The sequence below is a fragment of the Typopeltis vanoorti genome, chromosome 15, assembly GCF_054136105.1.
Source record: "Typopeltis vanoorti isolate ZY-2024b chromosome 15, IOZ_Tvanoo_1.0, whole genome shotgun sequence".
Taxonomy (NCBI): Eukaryota; Metazoa; Arthropoda; class Arachnida; order Uropygi; family Thelyphonidae; genus Typopeltis; species Typopeltis vanoorti.
This window is the reverse complement of record NC_143563.1, coordinates 121,765,994-121,785,181: the sequence shown is the minus strand read 5'-3', so window position 1 is coordinate 121,785,181 and position 19,188 is coordinate 121,765,994. Positions and strand designations below refer to the sequence as shown.

Below are 19,188 nucleotides of genomic sequence, written 5' to 3'. Positions count from 1 at the left end.
GAAGCACATTATATTAGTGGGGTTATGATACAAGAAACTGAGGAGGCATGGGATCTTGGCATACTGGTAGATAGGAATTTGAAGTTTAAAAGTCACATAGCAAAAGTTGCAGAAGATACTAGATTGGAGAGAATGGTAGAATGATAACTACTAAAGAAGTTATAGTAGAGAATAGTAATTCATAAAGGTATTTCATCCTCATGAAAGTAACATCATGCAAAACTTGAGAGCAGTGGAAGGGGAGGAGAAGCCACTGATAGGTGAGCAGGAGGTATATGAGAAATTGAGCAAACTTGATGTTAATAAAGCCATAGGACTTCATGGTATGTCATTGCATGTCTTGAGGGACTGTTCCAGGGAGTTAAGTGCTTTAACTTAATCTTTAATATGAATCTTTTAGATCTGTCAAAGTTCCAAAGGAGTGGAAAGATGGCAAAATTGTTCAGCTTCATAAAGGGGGTAATAAGACTAAGGCTTCGAATTACAGGCCAAATTCTTGGCCTGGGGGCAGGCTAAACATGTTAGAAAGGCTAGTGACAATCAGAATTCAAAATTGGGTTATGAAAACATTCTCTTTGATAGACAGCATGGGTTTGCTAAAGGAAGATCTTGTTTTAGCAATCTACTTACTTACTATAGAAAGGTAATAGGTACATTAGACAAGGGGAAAGCACACAAGCATATTCAGAATTTGCTAAAGCCTTTGTTAGACTGCCACATGACATACTGGTAATTAAACTGGAAAAGATTTGGTTGGATAGTATTGGATTAGAGATTAGCTGTCTAACAGGTATCAGCAAGTTGTGTATGGGGAAGTGATATCCTGGAGGAGGACAGTCTTTGGTAGTGTACCACTAAATGAACAGTAACCAATTCAATGCAGCAAAGTGTTAGGGTTTAAAAAGTTGGGGAAGCACAAATGACATGCAGATATGGGGATATTTTAGACGAGGTGGTCGAGATGAGGGATCTGGAATTGGTAGTGGATAAGGACCTGAAATTTTGTGGACATTTTGCTAAAATTGTGAGGGCAGCACAACAGATTATGGCAATGATGCTGAGAACACTGATATGCAGGGGTAAAGATGCTATGATAGTGTTGTATAAGGCTTTAAGCAGACTGCATAAGGATTACTGAGCAGAGATTTGGTCACCAGATTTCAAAAGGATGAAGAGATGTTGGAATGGGTTCAGAGACAACTAAGGTGGTTTCTGGACTTTTATTGGAAATTTTTTTCCAATTATCTACCCTATAGATATAAAATGATAAGCATTTTTATGTAACGTTTTTGTGTCATGTTTTTTGTCCGGCTTCTTAATATAATATAATATATATTTAATAGTAATTAAAGGGTGCTTAAGGGTCAAAGCTGTATAACTGAGAGACCTTCACATAGCCTTTAAAGGTATGTGGAGAACCGACCAGGGCTTCTAACCTAATGTCCAATCCTGACCTTCTCATGGTGCACCCTACTGGGTATCTACCTAGATACTGAAAATGATGGTACAACATGACAAAATTTCATGCCGGCTTGGGCATCGCCCGGTTAAACAAGGTCCCCCATTGTTTTCGCCAGGGCAAACAGTGAAAAGTCAGCTACTGGAACAAATCTGAAAACACACCCCAACTCAACATCACCAGAATTAAAGATCAGTACTATCAACATAAGAAGCCTGAATGGCAAAGAAATGGAGCTAGCTGAAGAATTAGATAAGTATCAGATTGACATAATAGGGGTGATTGAAACAAAAAAAAAGACAAAAACTGTTGAGATCTTTCTGAGCAATAAATACAAAAAGTTATATTCAGACAATGACAATCAAGGAAAAGAAGGAGTAGCCACTGTATTCAACACTAAATACAAGGCTAATCTTCTTGAATGGCAGGCAGTCTCAAGTAGAGTGATGTGGGCAAATATCAGAATGGGGAACTGGACAACGAGACTTATTTGTGCCTATGGTTCCACAGAAGGTTCTACTAAGGTAGAAATGGAGGAATTTTTTGATGCTTTAGAAAAAGCAACTGACACAATGAAAAAAGAAAAATTGGTCCTTGTGGGGGATCTAAATAGCAGAGTAGGAAATGACTGTGAAACATACAAAAATATTTTGGGAAAATTTGGAGAAAAGAGCAAAGCTAATAATAATGGCAAATACCTGTTGGATTTCTGCTCAGGACATGGACTGGTTATTATTAACACCATGTTCAACATAAAAATGTGCACAAATTCACATGGAGAGAAGAGGCAAGGGATAAGAAAAGTCTCATAGACTATGTTACTGTTGATAGTGATGTTTTCTCCCTGGTGCAGGACACCAGAGTATACAGAGGATTTGAAATTGGAAGTGATCACTATTTAGTCTTGAGCAAGATAAAATTGAATTTCATATTGAAAAGAATAACATGTAAGAAAGTTTTAAAGCGAATAAAAGTTGAGCAGCTCTCATATGTGAACTGCAGACTAAAATACATAATGATTATTGAAGAAAAAATGAAAGAGTTTGAGAATAGGAACCAAACCATGGAGATGCACTGGGAGGCTTGAAGAAAACCCTGATTGATTCAGCCAGAGAGGCATGTGGTGAGATAGGAATGAGAAAGGATAGAAAAATCAGAACTCCATGGTGGACACAGGACGTTAAAGAGGCAGTGAAGGAAAAGAAAAAAGCATATCAAAAGTTCCTGGCTGAACAAAAGTTTGGCAAGAACATAGAAAATAAATATCAAGAAGGTGGTAAGATATTCTGGAGATTGTTGAAGAAGCTTAGAAATGGAGGAAAGAGTGCTGTAAAAGGAGTTAGAGATGATAAAGGTGACACGAAAACAGGAGAAAAAGATATCCTTGAAGTATGGAGTAATTACTTCGAAAAATTGCTAAATGAAACAAGCAGTGATAGTAGTGGTAAAAAACACTCAACAGGCATATAGTCAGGAATACATATCCATACTTGAAGTAGAAAAAGCCATCAAAGGCTTGAGATATGGAAAGGCAGCAGGAATAGATGATATTCGACCAGAAATGCTGAAGTATGGTGGTATAAAAGTCTTACAGTGGCTGCACTGCATAGTTTAGAAAGCCTGGACAGAGGGATGAATTCCCAATGATTGGAGTAGAGTTCTAATAGTACCCATATATAAAAAGGGAAATATAAAAAGGGAAATAAAACTGAATGTGAGAATTCAGAGGTATTTCGAAAACGACTCAGAGGAAGACCGGGATATAGGTGGATTGATGCGGTACAAAGTGCCTTAGATGATAGAAATGTAAGACCTGATAGTGTTGGAGTCTTGACAAGTAACAGACTGATTTGGAGGAAAATTGTAGATAGGAAGTTAGTAATGATGTAAATTTTTCATGTGGTACTATCATATCCTGTAAACCTCTTGAGGGTACATGTCAGGAATTTGATGATGATGATGAATAGTAATTAATAATAATTTGGTGTGGGTAGTGTAATTATTTTTATTTAAAAAATTTGAGGAAAATAATACTTTTTTTTTTTTTAAATAGAAAAATATTAAACGTTGCACTATTTTTATAGATATATAAGATAAAGCTAATATTGAATACAAAATGGCTGTTTTCAAGTCTTAGCAAGTAGTACAACATGAGGGCAACTTGGAAGTAGTGCAAAAAGGGGCAACTCGCGGCAAAGGTGGTTTTTCGAGTTTTCAAAATGCGAGTCATCAGAATTCAAGGAAAACCGCCTACCAATCCAGAACTCGAGGGTTTTTGCGCCATGGGGAAGGAATCGCCCTTTCGAGTCATCAGAATTCAAGGAGAACTGGCCTACCAGTCCGGAACTCGGACGCCATATGCGCCAGGGGGAGGAACCCCCCTAAAGTCTTTCAAATTTGACTCATCAGAATTTAAGGAGAACCGGCCTACCAATCCAGAACTCGAGGGTTTTGGCAGCGTGGGGGGGAATCACCCTTTCAAGTCTTCAAAATTCAAGGAGAACTGGCCTACCAGTCCGGAACTCGGAGGGTCAGGCACCATAGGCGACGGGACCCCTTCGAGTCTTCAAAATTCAAGGAGAACCGGCCTACTAGTCCAGAACTCGGGGAGTTGGGTGCCATAGGTGGAGAAGACCCCCTTTTGAGTCATCAGAATTCAAGGAGAACTGGCCCACCAGTTCAGAACACGGGGGGGTTGGATGCCATAGGTGATAGGGGGCGTAGCCCCTCTAGTATACTATATAATTATATCCTTTATCCAAGTGTAAGCAAAAAAATTTGCACCTGAAGTATTTTCAGGACAGGGCATCTCATACATAGACGCTAATGACTTCACATCACTTGCAGATGTGTATCATGCTATGCATTATGGGAAGGGTCACTACTCACAGTGGGAGCCAGACCTAGAGGTGATACTAAGGTTGAAGTAATGCAGAAATGATATTTTCACATACAAGTAGCCAAAAGATGTCACACCTTATTATTAAAATACTCTGGATTAGAGATAGTTGTTGAAAATGTTTACCACTTGGTTATACTATAAATTAAAGATACCAAGAAATTATATACATGGTTTAATCCTTCATAGAGCCTTTGCAGCTCAGTTGGTATAGACAAAGCCCTTTGGTAAGAAAGACCTGGGTTCGATTCCCGCCCATGACGTGAGGAACTTTTACCTTATCTCTTTGGACTAAAGGTGAGTTAGGCAGTCTCATACAGAGGTAGAGATTTTTTCTCCTGGAAACTGGTTTTTCGTCCCTCAGTATAGGTCAGTCAGTAGAACACATGCAATTTACAGGTAAGAAGTGTAAGCAAACAAAGTTTGCACCTGAAGTATTTTCAGGACTGGGGCAAGTTCTCTACCAGAGATATCAGCAAAAAAATGATAGAATTGACAGGAAAAATAAGCACAAATAAACAAAAATTTACTATTTTGGACTCAAGTCACATCACTGTACCCAAAACTATGTTCTATCAAGGATTTTATCGTCATATTTTCTCCTTTTAGTGTTCTTAATGCCTGGAATGCTCTGCAAAATCAATTATGTTGTCACAGTAATTTTGTAATTACTCTGCTAGCCTCACCTTTTTCATATTGATACTTTGTATGTTGATGATAATTATTTTAAATTTTGTCAACATGAAATTCAATTGTGTTGTATCATCATAAGGAATATGCTCTTTCAGTCAATATAAAATTTAATTAGTTGGAGAAAATAACAAATTGTCAGCCTATCTTCACTCACCATCTGGATGCAGAAAATAATGAAATGCATAATAGGAAGATGAAGTGATTTATCTACATTCCATATATCAGTTACATTATATCATTATATCTCTTTCTTCCTAGTTATCTAGAATCAACTATTAAGCAATATCTCCCCCCCCCACCTCCAAGAAAAAATAAATAAATAAAAAACTTCGAACCCTAAAGTACATCAGCACCATGATGTTTATTAAATTAAATAAACTAAAAGAATTCAGTCTAGAATCCAAATATGGTCTTTTTTTATATCACTTCAGGAATTCAAGTAAGAGAAACATCAGGTATCATGCTAAGTTTCAAAAAGCATCTACATTGAAGATTTTTAGAGCTGCAGCCTGCCAGATGAGAAACAGCAACTTTATATAACTAATTTATTTTTCAAGGCATTACTAGTTTTATTTTTCTAGAAGACTTCATCAAGTGTATTACATGGAAGTAAAAAAATCAGGAGATACATATATGATTTGGTCACCTGGGTTTCAGAAGGATGAAGAGATGTTGGAAATGGCCAGAGGCGACTGAGTAAAGTTTGAAGTAAGGCCTGAGGCGACTGAGTAACCTCTGGAATGTTGAGTATGAGGAAAGATTGAGAAGATGTAACTTGCAGTCTGGCAGACAGGAGGAAGAGGGGGAGATATGATAGAGACAGACCTACAAATTAGTAAGGGGTTGTTATAGGATCAATGCTGGAGAGGTTCTGCAGAAAGTAGTGGGAGATCAGGGGTCATTCCTGGAAACTGTATAAAGAGGGTGTGAGTAGGGAAGTGAGAAGCAGGTTTTTTTCATGCAGAGTTGTGAATGATTGGAATGCCTTGCCTGAGAGTATGGTGTATGCAGAGAATCTGAGTGTGTTTAAAGCACGATATGATGAGCTGTGTGTATGATAATAAGACCCCCCCCAAACAAGTCTTTGACTCCATGGGGCCTTGGGTAATGGTAATACTAATAAAGAAAAGTCAAAACAGGAAGTATGCATGCTGTTAAACTATGACCATATAATGGAATGCCTGTTGTGAGTTGGGCATTTTTTGAATGAGTGAATAACTTTCAGTTACTGGAATGCACCAAGGAAATTAATGCAGTCAGAGCAAAATATAAGTTTGAATGTTATCATGATCCCTATTAACAGCACAAGATATGTAAAGATAATTTTATTTTGAAACAGAAAATTAATTTTCTTGATATCCTCTTTACAAGCACAAATGGAAAGAATCCACAGATGCATGTCAGTTCATATCATCACCTTGCATTTTTGTACCACGCAACTTTTCTTATAAAATAATTCATTAAACTTAAGTCTTTGATATATGTTGACCAAAGCTGGTTTAAGATGAGATCTTCGTTTTTATTAGATTGGATTGGACACTATCATTTTGCCAGCCTTTTTAAATCTACGAACAACAAAGCTGATGAATTCTTAGTATAGCATTTTTATGAACAGCCAAAGTACTTCATATTTTCTTTAATGGCATGAAATGCCAAGCCTGACTTATGTGCCTGTTTCTTCCCCAAGCCATTGATGTGTTCTTTGTGGTAGATTCTTCAGATCAACCAATTCTGTCCAACAGATACTGCGTACCTGAAAATTTGTACACCTCTGGTCATTTAAGAGGGTGCTGTTGCTATAGTGTTACACAGACAGTTTTTATAGCAGCACGAAGGCTACTTTTAAGTTGTACTGCTTGAGTATTTTTGCTACATTAACTGAATATTTTTTTTTCTTCTTTTCTATGTCAGGTAAGGAAACAATAACTTTGTAGTTGTCTTGCTGCTGTATATACTTGGAATGACTGGATGTGTAAAAGCAAATTCTGCTTTGATCTCTTTAGATTTGTAATAGATTAAAGTCTAATTAACATAGATAACAGATTACAGTCTAATTAAAGATCTATTACATAGATCTTTAATTAGGCTGTTGGTTTTGTAGTGGATACTTCATGTAGGATCACTATGTAACTGCCTACAAATAGCCATTCTAATCAACTCCAACTATCTGTTATGAACATCTCTACTGTTAAATTCAAGCACTGAGAGACCTCTGGGAAAATGACATTTTACTACTTATAGTGGATACAGGAAACATCAATGCAGTTCTGGATTCAAATGTGTACATAAACAATATGAGAGAACTACTTAGTGATGACTTATAGGCAGTTAGAGAATGATTCTATATTGGAGTATCCACAACAAAACCAATAGTCTAATTAAAGATCTATGTAATTGGCCTAGAGAGAGAGAGAGAGAAAGAGAGATCAGAAAACAAATCACTTCAAAACATCCCAGTCATCCCATATATTTATGTTGTACTTAAAATTACAAAGAAGGTGTCCCATTAAGATCTATTGTGCATGCTAGGCATTCAACCCACATGTTACTTTTGCAAATATTTATCCACTCTTTTGTCTCCAGACATGTAAGAAAACCATTATATATAAAAAGCAACAAAGGCTTCATAAACAAAATAAAAGATATTAAACTCAATCCTATAGATATCATGGCAAGTTTGGATTGTCACAAGCCTGTATCAATGTTCCAAGAGAAGACACCATACTTATCTTAGAAGAAAATTAGACACTGTCAAATTGTTTCAACATTGTTTAGAAAACACTTTCTTCAGGTTTCAAGACCTGTATCATAAACAGACAAAGCCTATCTATGGGTGCTTCCATTTTACTGCATTAAACCAAGACTGTGGCTAAGGTACATCAATGACTTTCATAATTTGACTAAGCTCTGAAGAAGTCCACCACAATTTTAAAGAATTCCTCACAACTTAAACTACAAAATCCAATTAACATTAGTTAAGTTGAAAAAGACAGGTCACTTTCATTCCTAGATGTTCTCATGTCAAGAGAAAATCAAAGCAATCTTTCATCTGAGGGCTACAGAGGGGGGGGAAAAAAGCTTAACACTGCAGATATCAGCATTGCATCATCATCCTGTCAAAAATGAGACTTCATCAAAACACTCAAAGACAGTCTTCATAATACCTAGCGATGGCAAAAAGACATAGCATATCTTAAAGATACTCATAAAAAATGGATATAATCTTAAAACCATCAGCAAAATATTATACACACCATTACATTTTCTTGTGGATACACAGTAGTAAGACAACTACAAAGGTGCTCTTTTCTTACCCTACATAAAAATATTACAGATAAAATAGTAAAAATACTCAAGCAATACGACTTAAAAGTAGCCTTTGTGTTGCTACAAAAGCTGCCCATGTTACTAAGATTGCCAAAGCAACCCTATCATTTTAAATGACCATGGGTTTATCAAATTCTGTACATGTGGTATTTGTTATGTTGGACAGATGGTCGATTTGGAGAAATCTGGCTCAAAGAAGACAAAGATGCAGAGAACAAACAGGCACATAAGTCAGAATTGCCATTTCACACCACCAAATAAAAATACAAAGTACACAAAAATGCAATACAAAGAATTCAACAAGTAAGTTCGCAGATTTAAAGAGGTTAGCGAAATGATGTGGCACCCAATCCAATGTAATAAAACCAAAGGTCTCATCTTAAATTAATTTTAGTCAACATATATCAAAGATCTAAGTATTAATGAATTATGCAAGGAGAGAAGTTACACAGCACACTGCAACAATAAGCCATGCATCTGATATCTCCATGCCATATTCAACATTTGACTTATGTTCATTTAAAGTACATTTATTAATTTAGAAATCTGTTAATATTTATTATTATTATTCCATTTATACTCAATCTGAAGATATACATGGGATGATGTATGAAACTAGTAATTAAAAATAGTTCTTACTAAAAAGTTTTACACTGCTGTTGTCTGAATAACATTGACTATGGACTTTTCAAGCCATGAAAACCTGAAATTCTGAATGTAGATTAGCTCAGAATGACTTAGAATTTCATTAGATGCAATAAAGCACAGTAACTGCATATATCAAGATTCAAATAAAAAAAAATACTGAAAAAAAAATCTCACACAAGAGAGTGTGAGAGAGAGAGGAAAGGCTTTCTTGTAATCGTATCAAGGAGGCTCAACATTTACATTATAACATCAGGAGCAACTATGCAAACTTCATGGATTATCTTCAAAAGAGGAATTTTCAACTTCAAAACTTTAGGTTAATTAATGACCGAAAGACATTCTTCCATTTATCTGCCTTTCCTACATCTATTTCCATAAGAACTGTTTGTCTTAATTTTCCTTCATAATTCTCTTGCTTTTTTCTAAACTTGGAAATGGAATCAGCTACCATCCTGAAATGATTCTAAGAATCATTAGTCTAAGATTACTCTAATGCTTATATTAGGTCCAAATACCTTTCATACTTGCCCATCACAATAGTGAGATTTGTATATCTCATTTCATCACTGAAATATAATCCTGTATCAGAAGTAAATTTAGGAGTTAGGGGAGTAAGAGCAGGGAAAGTAAGTTCTTCCTCTTTTGCCTACTAATGTGTCGTTAATAATGCTGAATAATATAAAAAAAAAAAATTCATCAGGATAAATTGGTTCATGCTTAGCATTTTGGTGCACATAAAGGTGTATTTAAGAAGGGGAAGGAGAAATCAGGGAATTTATGCCAAATCCACAGATGCCATTCCTTTGTATAATACTGTGCTAGTCAACAATAACTTATGGTTGAGATATAGATTCGGCTTAGTGACTATATAATTTACCTTAACCTCAGTAACAAATTAAATATTTCTAATTTTTATCCCATCTCATCTCCATTTAATAGTAACTTTATTCCATAATAATAATAATAAATTAGTATTAATATAAAAGCAAGATATGCATCTGACAAAACACTTACCTGCCGAGCTCTTTTCAAAGCCATTCTTCTATACATATAACCATCACCATGAACAAAAAACACCATTTTATATGAATTAACATTAAATTTACAACCAAAATCTTCATCTGATTTTTTCTGAATTCGTATGTCAAGCAAGTTATCATTTTTACTAGAATCATCAAAGTTCTTTATAGTATCTCCACTTCCTCCACTTTTATCTCTATTTCTGTTGAAGGAAAATTCTGCCTTTTCATTTTCTCTAGAAATATTTTCCCTGTTAGGAAGGGAACTTTCATAACCAATACTTTTATCACCATCACCCAGTTTTGCATCTGGTGCATCATAACTGTGCCTTGTTGCTCGCTGACGCCAAATTCGAACATTTCTAAGAACCAGGAGGAAAAAATATATATACTGAGCTTGAAAAAGCAATCAACATTAGAACTTAAAACATATCAAAACAATTTTTATTATATGCATTCAGATATCCACATATAGCTAAAGTTATTTATTAGAAAATGTTCTGCTTAATTACAAGATGAATATTTTAGCATGTATGACAAGTGCTCTTTTAAAAAAAAATTCACAAATGCAATCCAGATAAAATTTTTAAGTTAGTAATTTCATGTATATATAATCAACTCCATACATAAGGTTCCAAAACCTATATGCCACACATGGGCCAGCAACAGGGAGAAGGAAAGGAGTAATCTGCTAATGAGCCAAAGGTCATATACACTGGAGACAAACTACAAGCAAGATGAGAAATTATTAGTTCGGTAAGTGTGGTGGTGAACTGTGCATGGATCTTGACCATAAGCTAAATGCAGAATGCTGTGATTAACGGAAAGCAGAGAATGGTGGTGGCTAGTGTTCATAAAGATAATTTGAGAGGAGGGAGGGCAGAAACAAAGTATCTAAGAGAAAACCAGAAGTTAACAAAAGATAGTCACATTAAGAACATTATTCTCTTCCAGATAACATGGAATATTCTCAGGAAGCATTTTGGTGCACCATTCCAAATGTAAGAAAAATATTTTAATGTTAAGAGGAAATGTAATGAAGAAAAATGGGGAATAACACTTGAATATGGAGACCATCATTACTTCTTGCAATGAGTTCTCAGGTCAATTTTGAAACTTTCAAAGTTTTAATTTAATTATGCAGGTATCTGAAATAATGGAGTTATTCTCTATTTCTAAAACTTACACCACAAGCTTACACCAAATGTAAGCCTTCCAGGCACTTCCTTCAACCACTAACTTGTGTGCTGAATGAGAGTTTGCTTATGGAAAATACAACTTTCCAACCCAGGAATACTGTAGTAGTACTGAAGACTGTTTCTTCTCAGTCTCATGACAACTAACAGTTTTGAATAGTAATCAGAAACCAGTGACACTGTCACCAAAATTGTCAATAAAGATGCAAACATATAGGCTCCTGGGCATAGCATGTTTTAGATAGTGTAATACCAAGGAAACTGTGACAGTAGATGTTGTATTCTTTGAAGCTCTCTAGACAATTCTGAGACTTAAGTTTCTAATTCAATTATGCTATGAAATGATGGATTTATAATATCCTCTATTTCACTGATATTTTAGTCTAAGAGTTTTAGAGCATCATGCATAAAAGCAATATTAGTTATGGTTTGAGCCATAAATAGTGAACTGTAATTATTTCAGAGACTATGGTTGAAGTACAATTCCATGTTTCAATTTCCATAAAAATAGCTGTTGCTGTTTATTCACAGAAATTTTTGGAACATATGATATAGTATAATATCCTCTATTTCACTGATATTTTAGTCTAAGAGTTTTAGAGCATCATGCACAGAAGCAATATTAGTTATGGTTTGAGCCATAAATAGTGAAATGTAATTATTTCAGAGACTATGGTTGAAATACAATTCCATGTTTCAATTTCCATAAAAATAGCTGTTGCTGTTTATTCACATTGAACTTTTTGGAACATAAAACTATGTGGACACTGGAATGTAAACTAATAATTTATTAGCTTAAATTAATTATTTACAGCCAAAGTTCCACCGGTATAAACTAGCATTATCAGAGGCAATTTAACACTACACAATCAATGACAAACTAAAACGATATGGATAATAAGGATAGTCACATGTGTGGAGGATGACATTGGTGCTCTTTGGGAAGATTTCTGTTGTTAATGTTGATAGATAGGCAGAGCCATGCACCAAAATCTGTTTAAAATCATTCCATCCGTTCTGTCACAGTTAACTGGGTTTTGTAGAACTTGTGCTGCTTCTGAAAAGATGATGTCTATGCCATTTGGCCACATGGCCCACAGGTACTGTGGAAGAAGAAAAAGAAAGAAGGAGTTCTTGTCTTCTTTGATACTTCAGTTACAAGGCAAGTAGATGGGTCTCTCATATGTTGGTAGATACCTACATGCCACTTCACACCACCATCCTGCCCAGAAGCTTGGAATTTTCAAAACTTTAGCACGAGGGCAGAGCATTTCATCCTCAGGATCAGCAATGCACCTCAAAAACAGGCTCTACTTATGCTATTTGAACAAAATGGATACACAAAAAGAAAAAAAAAAACTTGCTAAAAAAGAACAACAAATCCAATCCCCACACTAGACTATATATATATATACACTCTATCTTTTATTCTACATCAAGGGTACAATAGATAAATTTGGCTCCCTCCTGAAACAACACACAATCAGAACTGTATACAGACATCTAAACAAAATTTCTGCCTGCCTGCCTAAGACAATTCAAAGATTGCCTTAAACCCCCTCTCTCTTTTCCTAGTGTCTACAGCATTCATTTCCAGCATGGAACTCAGTATTTCAGACAGACAGGATGAACTACTTTGGTCAGGAGAAATAAAAACAAAAAATATCCAGAATGGAGAACCAAAAAGCAGACTATCTTCAACATGCCATAAAGAAAGCCCACTTCATAAGATGGAAGAAAGCAGGTACTTTAAAAATCCCAGTTCAAATTGGAGAGACTGCTCCTGGAAGTGGCACAAGTTCTACAAAACCCAGTTAACTGCAACAGAATGGATGATATTATTTTAAACAGATTTTGGTGCAAGGCCCTATCTACCCATCACCATTAACAACAGGAATCACCATACAGAGCACCACTGTTGCCTTCCACATATGATTGTCCATGTTATCAAGGTCATTTTAGTTTGTCTTCACTGATTGTGTAGCAATAAATTGCCTCTGCTAGCAAAACATCAGCTGTCCATGCAGTTTTTTATGTTCCAGAAGTTTCAACATGAATATGGTTGAAATGTTTCATCTTTCTTTAATGTATTAGATCTAATATTGTGTTATGGCTAACATGCCTTCTAAATGATAAGAAGCCATGTCTTATTACTATATCTATCAATGTAATTCAAAGACCAGCATTCTTGTCAATTTTATGTGAAAATTTTTTTTAATCAGTTTCTGAAAAGGAAATCCTGAAAAACCCCAATAAAGGTTGCTCACATCCTAAATAGGATTCAAACTATAGTCACATTCTAACCAGATGAAAAAATGCTTCTGCAGTGACTGTGCTACAGAAATGATTAATTTGAGTACACACACAGCTTCTATTCGCATATTAGACTTATTGGCATGTTAGTGATAATTCTATGAGAGTGTGGTTAGATTCAACAACACTGACAATATTTATTTAACTGGATGTATTCTATGGTTGGTTGGTTGGTTTATTGTTCAGTGGGGGATTTATTCACAATGTTGGAAGAAAAGTGAAGATTTTTTGGGGAAGAAAAACCCCACTGCTTTTGCAAGATAAGAATGGAAGACAAGAAAAGACTTCATATTCTGCTTAAAAGGAATCGAACTTAAGTTTTTCAAGTCCCAAAATGTATCATCGGTACTGGCTGTAAGAGAAAGCTTAGACATTTTCTTCCCTCTTAATTCAATAATTAATAAAATAATATATTATCTCCAGTCACAATCCATTTCAGAAAGAATTTCTGTATAGTGAGCAAGAAGATAAACAACTTAAATTCAGTTTCCATTTCAAAGTTGTTTATGACATCCCATCATAGGAAAAAAATTTCTTTGGAGAGAAACGTTATTTTATGGACGTTTTTCTGACAATAGGACTAAAATGCTTTCGACACTACGATATGATTTTAGAAAAATGGGCTTTACTAGACCATTAAGAAGAAAACCGTTTTTATTATAAATACTGTAACCATCCACAGGGATTTGTTCAGAAACACAGATCAGACCAAGCTCTGTAAGTATTTAAAAAAAACATCTCAAGATTACTATTCTTGAAAAAGAATTACTATGTGCATTATCCTTTCTTTATAATACTCCTTATGATACTTTACACAGTATTAGATTGGATATTGTGACCTGAACGAGGAACTGATGAATGCAAATATGAAATTGATGATAGAAAATGTTAGTACCGATTGTGTCGCGAGTGCACGTTTGAAAGAGAAGGATGGTGAGAAAGAGAGGCAAAAAAATGTTAAAAAACCAGGAAAAAAGAAAAAGAGCGATTTGACAACCGTAACGGATGTTAAAAGGGACGAAAGTGAGGCGGAAAGAAACGACACTGAGAGAACGAATGAAAGTAGAAATGGCGTGATGCAGAAATTGCAAGTGAAAAAAATCTAAAGAATGAATGATGGCGAAAGTTGGAAGCATGTTGGACCGAAAGTACTGAAACAAAGAAAGATGAATGACAGTAAAAGTGAGAAGAATGATAGCGAAAGTTGGACGCATGTTAGTCCGAAAGTATGGAAACAATGAAAGATAAATGAGAGTGAAAGTGAGAAGAATGATGGTGAAAGTTGGACGTATGTTGGACCGAAAGTATGGAAACAAAGAAGAATGAATGAGAGGGAAAGTGAGAAGAGGGGGTCGAGAGTTAGAAAGATTTAATGATAGAGAGAGTATGTCGCAAGATTTGGAAGGTGAATTGGATTGGATGAGGCAAGAAATGAAATGGATGCGGAATGAAATTAAGAGAATTCAGGTCAAAACTATTAAAATAAATCATGATAGCAAGAAAGAGTTAACGAAAGATGAGCGAGTGGCGTTGTATGGCGACTCCATTATTAAAGGTGTGCTAGAGGATAAAATGCACAAGGTATGTTTTCCAGGCGGTAAAATGAGTAGAGTGATTGAGGCATTGGATATGAGGCAGGAGCGAGCAAAAGAGTTAATTGTATTAATTGGTACAAATGATTTGAGAGAGAACAAAGAGCATGTCAAACTGAATGTCAGGAGACTGCTTGGAAAGATAAAAGAGAATAGTGTGACAGGAAGGATAGTCAGTGTGTTGCCTAGGTATGATTGTGGGGAAATGAGGCGGAGAGCAAGGATTATGAATGATATTCTGGCTGAAATGTGTGAGCAGATGGGAGTACAGTTTATTAATGTGTGGAATGAGCTTGAGGGACGAAGTGAGCTGTATGGGAGTGATGGACTGCATTTGAGTGGTTATGGTGTGAGTCGCTTGGAGAGACTGCTGCTGGAAGGTAGAGAAGTGAATAGAGAGAATGAATCAGATCGAGAGGGGAGTGATGTGGAAGAGCAGGAGAGTAAGACAGGAGAGATTGAAGAAGTGGAAATGAATGGGGAAGTGAGTGGTATGAGTATAGAAAATGAGAGAACGGGTGTGCAAGAGGAGCAGGGAAACGGGGAGGCTCAGGGTGGACAGAGGTACACAGCATGAGAAAGGTGGATGCTCCAAGAGGAGGTGAGAGCATGTGTAGGCAGGAAAGAAATGGGATGACCAGAGATCAAGAGGAAACAGATGGAATTGCAAAGGGTTCTGAAATGAAGAAGCAGAAAGGGAAATGGCCCCAGTTCAGCATGGAGAGATCACATTGAGTGGGTGGTATCAGTGGAACTAGCTGTAGATCCAGAAATGAGCTGTTGTGTTTGTATACCAAGGCGGATGAAATGGTTGCACTAATTGCGTCTGTGCACCCAAAGATTGTCGGAATAAGTGAAACATGGTTAAATGAGGACGACATCCTGACAGGAATAGAGATGGAAAGGTATGATGTGTTTCGTGAGGATAGAAGGGGTAAAAAGGGAGGGGAGTGCTATTGATGATAGAGAAAGAGTTATGTCCATACAAGGTAGAGATGCAAGAGGGAAATAGGGTCAGTGGTTTTGAGGCAGTATGGTGTGAGATAGAGGTGAATAGAATCAAATACTTGGTGGGATGGTGTTATAGACCAGGTAATGTGGATGGTGGTGATAGTGAAATGTATAGTCAAATAAGCCAAGCAAATAAGAAAAGGGTGATCATTATGGGTGATTTTAATTATGGCAATATAGACTGGAATGAAGAGAGAGCAACTGGAAGTAAAGAAAATGAGTTTCTTGAGTTTTTGAGGGATAACTACCTCAGACAGTATGTAACAGAGGGCACACGAGGATTAAGGGTCTTGGATTTGGTCATCTCATCGGAGGATGTAATTATAAATGAGGTGTCAAATCATCCACCAATTGGTGAAAGTGACCATGAGGTGATTACCTGGGTGGTTGCCAGCAGTGCAAGGACCCCTGTGAAAAAAGGATTTATGTGGAACTACAAGGGGGGGGGGGTGATTATGAAGAGCTCAGGAGACAGCTTGCGGGTGTAGCATGGAATGAGGAGTTAGCTGTAAAAGAGATCAATGCAGCTTGGGGAATTTTCAAAAATTATTTAGTAGATGCAATGTCTAAATGTATACCATGGGTGAGAAGGTTAAATAAGGTAGGTGTGAGATGGATGAATAAAGAGATTAAGCATGTGATACAGAAAAAAAGGGCATTGTGGAGGCAGCATAAGAGAAGTGGAAGTAACCAATTCCATGAGGTCTACAAAGACCAGGCAAGGAGGGTGACTTGGTTGGTGAGAGTAGCTAAAGAGAGGTATAACAGCAGTTAGCTAATGAAGCCAAAAAGAATCCTAGGGAGTTCTTTCGATATGTAGCTAGCAAAAGAAAGAATGATTATGGAAGGATGACATTGATTGGAGGAAATGGTATAAAGACAGCTGTTGCAGAATGTGTGGTGGAGATACTTAATGAGCAGTTCATAAAGATCTTTCAATCTTGTGAATGTGACTTCATGGAGAGATTGAGAGCAGTCGATGATGGGGAGGAGAGACTGACTGTAAGTGAGCAAGACGTGTTTGGGGAGTTGAGTAAACTAGATATAAATAAGGCTGTGGGACTTGATAATATATCACTGCGTATTCTGAAGGAATGTGCCGGAGAGTTGACACCTGCCTTGACATATTTTTTTAATATGAGTCTTGCACTTGGTCAAGTTCCTAAAGAGTGGAAGGAGGGAAAGATTGTGCCACTTCATAAAGGAGGTGATTGAACTCAAGCATCAAACTATAGGTCTATCTCTGTGTCAAGTGTTGTGGTTAAGTTGTTGGAGAAGCTTGTGAGAACTAGGATCCAGAGTTGGGTTGACAACAATGGTATAATCTTTGATGGACAGCATGGATTTGCTAAAGGGAGGTCATGTTTTAGTCATCTACTTACTTATTACAATAAAGTGACTGCTTCCTTGGACAGAGGAGAAGGATACACAGTAATATACTTGGATTTCGCAAAGGCTTTTGATAGAGTACCTCATGATAAGTTGACAAACTAGAGCAGATGGGGTTGGATATTAGATTAGCGCATTGGATTGGAGACTAGCTATCTGATAGGTATCAACAAGTTGTTTATGGGGGAGCGATATCCAGGAAAAGGAAAGTCGCTAGTGGAGTGCCTCAGGGGTCTGTTTTAGGGCCATTACTATTTAACTTGTATATTAATGATATTGGCAAAGATTTGGATGGAGATATTCAGTTCTTTGCAGATGATGCAAAGTTGGGACGAACCATAAAGAGTAGTGAAGATGTTGTGGCCTTGCAAGAAGACTTGAATAAATTCAGTGATTGGGCAAGCAAATGGGGATGTGAGTTCAATGTTGCAAAATGTAAGGTTTTAAAATTTGGAAAACAAAGATGGGATGCAGAATTTATGCTTGGCGAGAATATATTGTTGGAAGTAGAGGAAATAAGAGATTTGGGGGTGATAGTGGATAAGGATCTAAAATTTAGGGGACACATCGCCAAAATTGTGAAGACAACACAAAGACTTCTGGGAATGATGCGGAGGACACTGACGTGTAGAAGTAGGGAGATTCTTGCTCCATTGTATAAGGCTCTGATTTGGCCACACATGCACTATTGTGCCCAGATTTGGTCACCGGGTTTTCAGAAGGATGAAGAGATGTTGGAAACGGTCCAAAGGCGACTGACTAAGGTAGTTTCTGACCTCTGGAATGTTGAATATGAGGAAAGATTGAGAAGATGTAATTTGTAGAGTCTGGTGGAGAGAAGGAAGAGGGGAGATATGATAGAGACCTACAAGTTGGTAAGGGGTTGTTATAAGATCAATGGTGGAGAAGTTCTACAGAGAATAGTGGGAGATCAGGAGAGAACCAGAGGTCATCCCTGGAAACTGTATAAAGAGGGTGTGAGTAGGGGAGTGAGAGGTAGGTTTTTTTCGTACCGAGTTGTGAATGATTGGAATGCCTTGCCTGAGTGTGTAGTGTCTGCAAGGAGTTTGAGTGTGTTTAAGACACGGTATGATGAGCTGTGTGTGTGATAAAAGGACCTCCCAGATGAGTCTTTGACTCCATGAGGTCTTGTTTAATAATAATATCAACCTCCAATGTAAAAACATCACATCAAATGAATCATAAATCTGCTTTTTCCAAAAACTTTTTTTTATCAGTCCTCTACTTAAAAGTACTGCTGTTATTAAGACCACACAACATATACTTCTCCAAATGGAAAACTCCACTATCAAACAACTCAAAATTAGTGATCACTCCTCTCTGCATCTGCAAATCCATCTAAAATCTGGGGAATGAACTATCCTTTATGTGAGAGATGCTTTATAAAAGACATTCTGTCTTTCTATTACCTTGCTTTGTCTCTGTTTTACTCAATACTTCGTGAATGGTCGTGCCGCCATCTATCTATTTCTACTATATCTTATTTCCCACACTCTATAGTCTAACAAATTTATATGTTTTATGACTGCACCAGTTAGACTATATTGAGAGCAACGTTATAAGATTTTAAACCAAAGACAAAGCAGATATCATTTGCATCCCCTGCTTATATTAATCCTTA

General features: G+C 36.6%; 1 protein-coding gene across 18 annotated transcripts in view; it reads right to left on the bottom strand.

Moving 5' to 3' along the window:
- The window catches only part of LOC150099111 (paired amphipathic helix protein Sin3a-like), a 578,777-nt gene that overhangs the window by 29,843 nt on the left and 529,746 nt on the right, over positions 1–19,188 (bottom strand). For all 18 annotated transcript variants that reach the window (XM_090404589.1, XM_090404593.1, XM_090404598.1 and 15 more), the window contains one exon: positions 10,041–10,407. In XM_090404589.1, coding sequence (XP_090260715.1) covers positions 10,041–10,407 — 367 coding nt within the window. The remainder of the gene's footprint in view (positions 1–10,040; positions 10,408–19,188) is intronic.